The sequence below is a fragment of the Triticum urartu genome, chromosome 5 (genome assembly GCF_003073215.2).
Source record: "Triticum urartu cultivar G1812 chromosome 5, Tu2.1, whole genome shotgun sequence".
Taxonomy (NCBI): Eukaryota; Viridiplantae; Streptophyta; class Magnoliopsida; order Poales; family Poaceae; genus Triticum; species Triticum urartu.
In genome coordinates, this window is record NC_053026.1 from 593,430,981 (window position 1) to 593,442,472 (window position 11,492).

General features: G+C 43.7%; 2 protein-coding genes across 2 annotated transcripts; both read left to right on the forward strand.

Moving 5' to 3' along the window:
• Positions 1 to 1,578: 1,578 nt before the first annotated feature.
• Positions 1,579 to 4,383, forward strand: LOC125511052. The gene is made up of 2 exons (XM_048676333.1): positions 1,579 to 2,195; positions 4,051 to 4,383. The coding sequence occupies exon 1, from the start codon at positions 1,826 to 1,828 to the stop codon at positions 2,192 to 2,194; it is 369 nt and encodes a 122-aa protein (XP_048532290.1). The 5' UTR covers positions 1,579 to 1,825; the 3' UTR covers position 2,195; positions 4,051 to 4,383.
• An 860-nt stretch (positions 4,384 to 5,243) lies between these two features.
• Positions 5,244 to 11,096, forward strand: LOC125511053 (guanylate-binding protein 4-like). The gene is made up of 17 exons (XM_048676334.1): positions 5,244 to 5,652; positions 5,759 to 5,861; positions 6,020 to 6,089; positions 6,198 to 6,236; positions 6,320 to 6,437; positions 6,544 to 6,601; positions 6,689 to 6,753; positions 6,860 to 6,866; positions 6,951 to 7,011; positions 8,032 to 8,091; positions 8,236 to 8,255; positions 8,340 to 8,405; positions 8,551 to 8,718; positions 8,809 to 9,066; positions 9,182 to 9,394; positions 10,030 to 10,301; positions 10,421 to 11,096. Exons 1-17 carry the CDS (start codon positions 5,549 to 5,551, stop codon positions 10,563 to 10,565), a joined length of 1,827 nt encoding a protein of 608 aa, XP_048532291.1. The 5' UTR covers positions 5,244 to 5,548; the 3' UTR covers positions 10,566 to 11,096.
• The last annotated feature ends 396 nt before the right edge of the window (positions 11,097 to 11,492 follow it).

The window sequence follows — 11,492 nt, forward strand, 5'->3', positions numbered from 1 at the left end:
AATATGCAAGTCGGCGGGCTGCCAGAATTTACACTAACATTCATCTTCATTGAGCATGGCGGTCTTGAGGGAATTGGCAACAGCGGTGAGCCACTTGGTTTGCCCATTCAATTTCAACCAACAATGCATATAGATGAACTACTTCTTCTCCATCTTCGCGTAAAAGTTGCACACATGCCCTAGGCTAGCAAAAAGGAAGATAGTGAGTGGACGACAAGTTGCAACAAGCCAAAAATCGATGAAATGATCAACGTATAGAGCAACAAGCAACAAAACTTATGAGCTCTGGCACTCCACCTGGCCACCCAGTTTTCACTTGATTGTAGATGCCACAAAACTTGTTGATGTGCTGAATGGTGTATTATCGATTGGTGAGCAACTTCACATTGGTTGATGGATCGCTTCTTTCTAGTACCGACCGTAGTGCTTTCGCTCGTGAAACCATACATGCACGCCATGCCAAAACACCGAGCCCCTTTGCGATCCATGCCTTGAAATGCGTCGACACTACATGCCAATCATGTGGTACACAACAATTTGTCCTTCTTTGGGGAGAAATTTAGTCCCCTATGATTCTTCTTTGGTTCGGCATCTAGTGCCCACTGCTCATATGAATCTATGTCCGCCTACTAGGTGTATGGCGGCTGGGTACATGTCTGCTGGGAATCCGATTGCGGTTGTTCCTTCTAATGGGAGACATCCACTTGTCCATCTTCATAGCTACCTCCATCGTGGATGATGTTCATTGCTGCCTCGTCGGCCTCCTCTGTCCCGCTAGGATGAGGCATTTCGACAAACAGTGACCGGGCACCGACGAACGAGCGTCCACAACCGGCATCCGTGACCAGCCAAACCCCGGTGACTGCGACTCTGGGAAGGCGAAGTTGGCATTGAGGTCGACGATGAACGAGACTCGATGGACGGCCGCAAGGGAGGACGCGGACTGTTGCGGCGATTGCTGCGCACTGAATTGCTGGGAGGCAAAGTAATAGGGCAACTTGAATTGGGGCAGCCACAGTGGCGGCGCGCTTTGCTAGATGAGGAACTGGATGTAGGTGCACCACCTGTCTTTCTTCTTCTTTGCCTTTTGGCGGTGGGTGTTGCGTTCCGCGGACGCGGCCACCACCGATGGGTCCTTTGACATCGGCGTGGATGCATGGGAAAGGGCGGGGTTTGGCACGAAAACAGTTGTGGATGTCCAAATATGTGGGTTGTGGGTGGGATTTTTGGGTGGGCCCGATGGGCCGGAGTCCGACATGGTGGATGTCCGAACGCCCTTAAACATTCCCTATCTCTGGTGTCTTTTTTTGTGATTTCGGACATCGGGACCGGTCTGAACAAATTTGATGATCGGCGTTAAATGGCAAAGAATGTTCAGATTATCCGGTTCAAACATTTAGAAACGATTTGGCGGACCCTACCCTAAGAAGATGAGATTTTTTTTTTCGAATCATAGTGACAAAGGTGGGTATTTCAGTCATACACTCGTACCACTGGCGTGTGGGCTCCATCCGTCGGCTGACTCGGCAGTCCACGTGCGCATCCGAGTAGATAAAGCTTAGCTATAAATCCGGACGGGCTCGCGTCGCGTGCCCGGCCGGCAAACCGCGACCGATCGAACAACCCGAACCGCCTGCCACCGCAGCAGCGGCAAATCCGAGCACGCCGGCGGCGGCGGCGGCAGCACGGCGCGGGGCCGGCTTCACCGCACGCGCGCGGCTCTCGTGCCGTGCGCGCCTCGACCTCCCCCCGCTTTCCCCAGGCGCCGGGAGGCGGATCGTGGTGGGATTCGGGTGCGGGTCAAAAGGCCGGGGATTTGAGGAAAATGGCGGTGCGGGCGGGGTGGGTGGTGGCGGTGGCGCGGGGGTCGGCGGCGGCGTGGCAGCGCGTGGCGTGCAACCCGGAGACGCTCCCGCCCGACCGCGTCCTCGCGCTCATCTTCTGCGGGCCGCTCCACCTCCTCGCGCGCCTCGCCGCCTGCCTCTGCGTCCCCCTCCTCGCCGCCAGCGCCCCCTTCCGCTTCGCCTCCCCTCGCCGCCGCCGCCGGATGCTCCTGCTCCCGGCCCCCGAGCTGTTGCTAGCTCCGTACTCCCCCTCCCCCTCCTCCTCCTCCTCATCGTCCGACGAGGATGACGACGACGGCGACTACGGCGGCACTGAGGACGGGGGCGGCATCAGCCCTCACGTCGATTGAGGTACACGGCTGCTCATTCACTGCTTTTGAGCTCATGCCTGATTGCTTATCGCGTACTAGTAAATTAGCTTGGAATAGCTTTGTTGTGCTCCTGTTATGGAAATGGTTTGTGCAGTGCGTGAATTCTGAATAATCTGTACCTCCATAAGCAATGAACATCAAAATTCAGGATGGGCAGTGTGGCTACTACCCGAACCTGATGGATTTTATTTTGGGGAATTCAACCGCATCACAACTGTTCCTTGTAATGTTTTAAACATAGCTCTTCAAGTAAGATCTGGTGTCCTTTTCGAAAGAAAGAAAAAACTCAATCCTATGTATCAGTTCTGGGCATGTGGTCATTTGACAGTATGGCTTATAAGACGCTAAAGTTTGGATGCTACAAAGCGCTAGTATATCTTGAGGAGGTGGATCATATAGCACCATGCCTGGAATTCTGCTGATGTTTGCCTGATATAGAAATCGTTGAGTTGTGGTGTTATTGTGCATTTTCATTGTTTACTCTGCTTTTGATCATATTTCAGATTTGAATGCGGCGTCACTGAGTTGCACACCTGATTTAGTCAGTCTACATGATCAAGTTATCGCCATTAAAACAAACATAGTAGTTTAGTTGCCCATCTAGGAGTTGCATTTGCAAGTTGGTGTCCAACAAACCTTGGATTCTGAACGGACAAGGTGACTCTGGAGTCTACACGCACTCATTTTCCAAGGTCGTGAACTTAGTCATGAGAATATCGATTCTTGAGAGAAGTCTTGCATAAAAAACGTGCTGTGCATTGTTGTTCCAAGACTTGCTCTGTTTTATAAGAGCTATTGTTGCATTAAGGCCTGCTGTAAGCTTGGTCAAAATATGATTTTGAAATTTCAGATCAGTTGCATATCCTGAATTTCTGATGTAAACAGAAAACTAATGCCAGGGGAATCAAAGACTAATTTGACAATGATATTCAAAATGCTGGTTCAGGTTTGGACTCCTAAGCTCTGCCAGAGCAACTTGATGACAACGATTATAAGGACAATAGTTCTCAAACACATCTTCATAATTGACCGTCTCTCCACCTTCCTCGATGAATGATGACGATATGTAGTGACTTGCATGTCCAGTCTGCTAAAACATTTAGATTCACTGCTCTGCTTGATTTTTGTTGCTTGACTTCCCAAAAGTAAGACCTTAGTCTTAGAGAAGAAGCATGTTTCTGGAGTACCATGTGGAAAAATGGAAATGTTCTATTTCGACGGGCGCATTTAGGCACTTGAACTATAGTTATCGAATCCAAACGAAGCTTAAGATGAATCTTTAGCCAATTAAGAAATGTGACATAAGTTTTTACGGTTTAACTGCAAGCAGAAGTTGTTTTGATGCTTTTAGAACATAAATGGGTTTATTTTATTGACCAGTTGATATCATGCCACTCTAATGAACTCGGTAGTTTTGTAATTTTTAGTAGATAGACAGTGTCATCAATACCATCATGGCGACATTTAAGGGCTTCGGTGCTTATAGATCATAGATATCTTGTCCATATATGTTACTCTCATGTGTAGAGGATATTTTGGTAGAACAAGAACAACACTTTGTTCATCTTTACACCTGATACACTACCCACTTTTTATTGAAACTAAGCTACTAAAAAGAATTCTAGCTGAAAATATAGAAGGAGATTAGAAGGAAAAGTTACAATTTTGATATCTCAACATTCCTCTTCCGCAGAACTTTGAAAATTTCTTTCACCCTGACAATGGGGCATGTATGATTGATGCTAGTTTGCATTGCATTTCTTAGAATAAGAATTTCTATGGGAAATTTCTAACTTCTACATCCTCCATCCTTCTCTAATTTGTATCCTTTTCAGGTTGCTTAGGAATAGGCTCTGGAAGAGAAAGAACTTTGGTCTTCAGTTTCAAAGATTGTGCACTTGCCTGCGATACCTCACGCAAAACCATCAGGCTTTCTTGTCTCTTAGTTTTCAGGACCTAACAATTTGTGGATCATCATTGTTAATAAGCTTATGGGCTGGGAGCCACGAAACAGACATCCGAGAGATGAAAACTGGTTGACATTGTCGGTGTGTATATTGTTGCATTGTATGTATAAGTGGATCTCATCACCAAGTAGTGGTGATGAAATGGCGCCTGTGTGGTTGTGTACTCGAAAGTCGAAATGCAGTTCCAGATTTCATTTGAAATGCCTACCTTCGTGTGTGCAAATAACAAGGTCTAGCTGTTGCTACTTGATGAGTCACATCACATCATTGGTTCTCTGAAAGCACACTGGTATTTAGGAGTTATAACTTATCCTTTGATAGTACAAGGAAGGAAATACTCCCTCAGTAAGTACACATAACTAATCTGTGGTTGCTCTCAGCTATATTGGAAACCTATTTTGCATTGTGAATCAGTTAGCTTTGAAAAACGTTCTTACATTATGAGACGGAGAAACTATCTACTAAAGTTGTCGTAACCCAACATGAACACATATAGCCAGTGGCGGATCTAGGACCCGGGGCACGAGGCCTAAATCCTTTAGGGCCTCTTTGATTCATAGGATTGCAAAAACACAGGAATAGAAAAAACGCAGGATTGAAATGGCATGTCCATTGGATCCCTATAGGATTTGAGTTTGTTTGATTGTGTCAAGGGAAAAATAAAGGATTTCTTCCAAGAGGTTTGAGTGGATGCTAGAATTCCTATGAAATGTAGTACAAATAAATCCTTAGGAAAAAAAATCTTATAGGATTCAATCCTACGAATCAAACGATCAACCTAGGAAAAATTGCTAAGGATTAATCCTTCAAAGATCCTACGAAAATCCTTTGAATCAAAGAGACCCTTATATTCTGTAGCAAAATTCTTACAATTGCTACAGTATACGTAGGCGGCCGGGGAGGTCAGATAGTTAGGTTAACCAGCCTATATTTGGCACTGGTGCTTACATTAGTGGGAGGAGATACCAATAACTGTTATCTCTAAAAGAAAACCAAAAACTGATTATTAAGCAAAATCTTGGCTAACCCATCCTCCGGGTAGATATGTCCAGCCAGTGTGGCTTTGCCTGGACGTCTCCTTTCCTTTCCCTCCCGCCTGGAAGCAAACCGCGAGCAGAGCAGGGGGAAACCCCACCGCGTGCGATCCCAAACCCAAATCCTTACGGCTATATCACCCCGGCTCCTCGCCCCTCTCCTCCATTGCCTGCCTGTCGCCGGATCTCTCGCTTGCCCTCGACTCGAGGTACTCCTCCTTGCCAGCTACCTATTTGCTCGCCCGGGGTTCGTGTTCGTTCGTGGGAGCTGAAGGTGGCGAGTGCCGGCCGACGCGCGGCCAGAAGGTGAACGGGTTGTTCGATCGGCGGAGATGGGGTGGCCGACGTGTGCCCAGGCAATATGGGCGGCGGCCGCGATGGTGGCGATGCTTGCCGCGGCGGTAGGGGAATCCGACGCGGGCGAGCTAGAGCGCGCGTAAGTACTGTAGTAGTACAAAATTTCTGAAAAGAGACGCTACTGTACAACAAGGATCATTGTAGCTATGTACCAGAGCTTTTACCGATGCTAGTTATGCATGCAGGTTTCCGATCGTGGAGCCGGATTACGGCCACACTAAGCTCCGTCTTTCGAAGCAAGGCCTGGAGGCAATCCAAAGGATCAACACCCCGATAGCTGCTGTCTCTGTGCGTACAGTACCAAATTGCTAATCTGAATCAACTGTGCTTCCTCCTCGTTATTACAGAGTTGATTTCTTTGTCATTTTTCTCCCAATTAATGACACGACAATGCAGCTGTCTCTGCGCACACTGACTTCTTTCTATGTGTCTGCTTGTCAAATCAGGTCATTGGTCCATATCGATCTGGAAAGTCTTTCCTTCTCAACCAGCTTCTCTCCTTGTCATGCGACAAAGGTAACGCCAAGCTTCTGGTCTCTGTCTCCTTATATCATATTACACGACGATTGCTTCAGATAAGTGCTTGTTTTGACCAGGACGGAGAATGATAAATTTGCTGTGCAGGTTTTGGAGTTGGACACATGCGAGATACCAAAACCAAAGGTAAGATATATATATATGCCACCAGTTTAATGTTCTTGTCAATGTCGCACACATATGCTGATCTGAGATACCAACGTTTGAAGGTATATGGATTTGGGGTACTCCCGTTGAGGTCTATGTTGATGGCTCCAAGGTGTCTGTCCTTTACCTGGACACTGAAGGATTCGAGAGCATTGGAAAATCCAATGTATATGATGACAGGTTTGTTGCTGTTGCCTACAAATAAACTGTGCAGTAACTAATTAGGCATTATAAATTCTTGGCTCTAATGTAAAATGCGTCGTCGGACGTTTTGTTTTCATGTTAGGATATTTGCTCTGGCAGCTGTCCTGAGTTCTCTTCTTGTCTACAATCTCCCTGAGACGGTAACGCCCTCACCTCGGCTCTACTCATCTTTTCTTATAGGTGTTAATTTAGCAATTTGATAGCCGTCAATTTTACATACTTGATAGATTCGTGAAGCTGATATATCCAGACTCTCATTCGCTGTTGAACTTGCTGAAGAATTCTACGGAAGGTTTGGTTGCTGCCATTTCTGATTGGACCTTTTCATTTTAACAAGTTTATCTTCCTAGTGTGTTCTAACAAGTTTCTGTTTTTCTATATGGCTTGTGCAAAACAAGGGTGAAGGTAATAATACTTCATTAACTTGACTCTCAGAGTTATGAAAATTAATTGAACACTATATGTAAATCGTGTCTCCTGTTTCTGCAGGGCCAAGATGTTGCTTTTGAGCCGGCAAAACTTCTGTGGCTGATACAGAGGGATTTCCTTGGTAAGTTGTTTGTGCATTAATCAGGTCGTTTTGTATCACGGGGTTTTATTTTGGGAGAAACATATATAGTGTATGACAGATCAGATCATCAGAATTCTAAATGATTAGCAAACTTGGTTCCCTGAATCCTGATCTCATTGAAACTGCTGCATTCTTTCTGATTCTGAAGATTTGATCATTTCTGAATTGAAGGCTTCATTCAGGATATGATTGACTTTCCGTGTTGTAGATAGATGAATGCAACAAAATCTCTAAGTTTCTATTTCATTTCTCTTATGTGCAGAAGAGTTTACATACCATAGTCCCTTCTGCAGACCAGTAGACCACACCGTATTGCCTGAATAGTCCTAACATGTTGTTTCTATCTCGTCTTTTTATCTGATTATTAAATAGCACTTTGGCTGAATGTAGCAACTTAGAGATTAAGTAAATTGGCCTTAATCCACTTAGAGATATTGAATGCTATGATTAGCTACATTAGAGCTGAGATTTCGAATTAGCTAAGAGAGCCATCTTTATAAATAGGGCAGCATGTATTTGAGTCATCTAATGTATGAGATAAACTACTTGTAAAGATATGAATCCCAGTCCCCAAACTTTACCCCTGCCATCCCCAGTGGCTGCCTACCCTCACTCCTTGGAGACGTAACTCCATGGCACGTCACTCAGTCCTCGGACTCTTAGCAACCACAGCAAGTGATTACTTATTTCATTGATGCCATTGAGAACGAATGACGTAATCACTAGTCCTTGCACGGCAAAACATTTTCAGGATACTCTTGGCATGGAGTTCATAAAATTCATTTATTACAGTAAATGGTTGATGCTCCTTAAAGTATCCACATTTGTTTTAAATAGTTTTTAGTTAAGTACTTAGCATGGGTTTTAGACTTGCAGCACTAAATATATAGTACATTTTTTCACACAAGTCACTGTTTAGTCATGTCTAGTATTTGCACTTCACTGTTTGGTCAAACTTCCTTTTTTTCGTTTTCTTAACTGTTAATTTTCATAAAACAGAAGGAAAATCTGTACAGCAGATGGTTGATGAAGCTCTCCAACGGGTGCCTAACAGAAATGGTTAGTTCAAGTTATATTGCTGACGACTCCTACTTTTATTAGTTTGAGATTCTTCTGCTATTGAAGTACGTCTGTTTGCAGCTGTTGGATCTCGGAATATCTTTTGAGCAGTTGAATTAACCTTCTTTTAATGTCTTGTTACAGGAGACAAATATATTGACGAGGTACAATTATTTTGAGCTATATCTAAGTGGGAAAATATGATATGCGAGTTTGTTAACAAAAAAATGGTTTTCATGTTATATTAGGTCAACCAAATCAGAGACTCGTTGGCAATTATGGGTGATAACAGTACTGCTTTTAGCTTGCCCCAGGTGTGTTATTATAACTTATAACAAGACAATTATAGTTGTCCTGCCCATAACTCAATCTTTGTTCATTCCAATGATTCTATGCTAAATTCTCTTTTGTGTCTACACCTGATTGGGAAGCTGAGATGATGAAATTATTCTTTTCCAGCCTCATCTCCAAAGAACAAAGTTATGTGATCTGAAAGACCAGGAACTTGAACCATTGTATGTACAAAGGAGGGATGAATTGAAGCAATTAGTTGCATCCATGGTAAAACCAAAAATTGTGCAGGGTAGAACTTTAAATGGAAAGGAGTTTGTAGCCTTCTTAGGGCAGGTAATGCTCGTTAGTGTTCATATTTTTATGTATCTTTAACCTTGATATTTTCTTGAAAAATATTATCTGACATTGTATGACTTTGTCTAGATACTTGAAGCTTTGAATAAAGGCGAAATTCCATCGACAGGGTCGCTTGTTGAAGTTTTCAATAAGGGCATCCTTGAACGTTGCTTGAAGGTGTATACTGAAAGAATGGAAATAGTGGCTCTACCAGTATCAGTTGATAAACTTCAGCTGGCTCATGGGTTGGCAGAAGATGAAGCTAGAAAGCGTTTTGACAAGCAACATTTTGGTAAACATTATGCTGCTCAGTCCTTCCTCAATCTTGATGAAGAAATAAAAAAGGTTCTGTTTGCAGCACTTAATTTTATGGACTTCAAATTATATACGCCCCATTTTTAGTTAGTTAAATACTAGATGGCAATATCTATACTTTCAGTTAACTGTATATTCTTTTTAGGTGTTCAGAAGCTATGGATTAGCCAATGAGTATCAGTCATCAAAGCTGTGTGAAGCAAAGTTCTCAGAGTGTGAAGAAAAAATGGATCACCTTCAAGCCTTGAAGCTTCCTTCCATGGCAAAATTCAATGCAGGATTTCTCCGCTGCAACCAAAGTTTCGAAATGGAGTGTGTGGGGCCTGCCAAGGGTAGCTATGAGCATCGAATGTCAAAGGTTTGTTTCTTTCAACGCAAGATACCTTCCATGAGGAGAGATGATCGTCCACTAACTGCAAATCCCATACTATTTTTTCTCATAAATGAAAACTAGAAGAAATCATCCTTTCACTTTATATTCGTATGGCGTTCTAATTTAGTTGATGATGACTAATCACATCTTACTTTGTTCTGCTACTTATATATATTTATTTGCTGTTTTCTTTCTAATAAAGTAAAACATTCACTGAAGTAGGTAATGATGTAGAACTAGCTTTAAGCACCTTTTCTGATTTATATGGATAAAAATTGGAAAAGACTAATCATCTAGACACTAATCATCTGTGGAAATGCCAAAGTACACTTTTTGGAAGATGCTGTATTTTAAGGCCTGGAAACTCTCGTGGTGTATATTATCTGGCTCTTAGGCCGGTAATCAAAGACTAATCATCTAGACATTAATGGTATGGCCAAAAATATCGCCCTCCTGTTCTGTGAAATGCCAAAGTAGTACACTTTTTGGAGGATGCTGTATTTTTAGGCCTGAAAACTGTACTCGAACATCTCTTACAGAAGCCTATATATAATCTCTCATGGTGTCATCTACTGTATTAGCTGACTCTCATTCCCATGCTGCATTGCATGCTCCAACAGATGCTCGCAAGGTCCCGTGCTCTGTTCATCAGGGAGTATAACAACAAACTCTTCAACTGGCTGGTGATCTTCTCCCTAACCATGGTGGTGATCGGGCGATTCATCGTAAAGCTTCTTCTACTTGAAGTTGCTGCATGGGTGATGTTCATCTTCCTGGAGACATACACGAGGTTGTTCTGGTCATCGGAATCGCTCTACTACAACCCCGTCTGGCACGCCATCGTCTCTTCGTGGGAGGCCATTGTGTACAGCCCTGTTCTTGATCTTGACAGGTTACCTAGCTTTCCTCCTTGCTGACACAAGTCCACAACACATAACAGATCTCTTTCTGAATTCTGACTGACTGAGTGACTGCTATATCACTCTCACAACATTGTTCTTTGTTGAGCAGATGGGCAATCCCAATTGTTGTCATGCTGTCCTTCTTAGCTGTTTATTGGCGTTGCATCGGCGCAAGGGGAAGGATCGGTCGGTCGGTGTTACCCATGTACAATGGGTCTTTCAGAAGCAGCTCCGGTCGGCCCAGGACGGATTAACACCCTTCACATATGAGAGATGGATATGGATGGATGGATTGATGGTTCAGACAGAGTGTTTGACATGATTCTCTTCGTGATAAAATCGGAAGGCAGAGGTCTCGGATTCTTTCAATGGGGATGGATGAAGGCGCAAAAAGGGTTATGCTGCTGACCCTGTGAATTCCTTGGCATCACCAGGGTGTACTGATTAGTGATTACAAAGAGGATCCTCCATCATTGTTAATGAGCTCATGGGCTGGGAGCTTCAAAACGGACATCTGAGAGATAAAAACTGGTTCACATTGTCAGTGTATATATATTACTGCATTGTATGTATATGTAAGTGGAACTCAGCACCAACTATATATTGGTGATGAAATGTGACATGTATATGTGCTTGAAAGTCGAAATGCAGTTCCAGATTTGAATTGAAATGTCTGCCTTCACATGTGCAAATTCTAACAAGGTCTCACTGTTGCTACTGGTTTTTATTGGAAACCTTTTGCTCTGTGAATCAGTGATGGATTACAGCTGCGCACTATAATGCCATGCCGACTCCTGTGTCCTGATTAAAGGTGTTTGCAACATGCGGTGCTTTCCATGATCCCGTCGCCGTCGGTGTTGGTAAGAGAACTGAACAGGTGACGTGCCTGTAAAACTCTGCTGCCTTTTCTTCAGGAATTGGATGTTATATTTGTGAGAAGAGACAACTTTTATCATGCTTCACTCAGCAGGGAATCTGGGTTGGTGGGTCTGACTCAGAAGCACTAATTATGTGATGATTCCACACTGTATTTTTTGGCCGTCAAATCATTAGTTCATTACCTCCAATTTCTTTGCTTTTTTTAGGCAATCCAAATTTCTTTGCTGTTATGGATATCTGTTACCCCTGGTATGGCCAGGGAATAAGTATGGGCTTGGTGGTGGACTGGTGGTGCAGGGATC

Excerpts from the sequence above, each read along its gene's own strand:
- LOC125511052 (XM_048676333.1), top strand. The coding sequence starts at position 1,826 with ATGGCGGTGCGGGCGGGGTGGGTGGTGGCGGTGGCGCGGGGGTCGGCG.
- LOC125511053 (XM_048676334.1), top strand. The coding sequence starts at position 5,549 with ATGGGGTGGCCGACGTGTGCCCAGGCAATATGGGCGGCGGCCGCGATG. Across the intron at positions 5,653-5,758 it reads GCGGGCGAGCTAGAGCGCGC|GTTTCCGATCGTGGAGCCGG; the intron begins GTAAGTACTGTA and ends TTATGCATGCAG. Across the intron at positions 6,237-6,319 it reads GCGAGATACCAAAACCAAAG|GTATATGGATTTGGGGTACT; the intron begins GTAAGATATATA and ends CAACGTTTGAAG.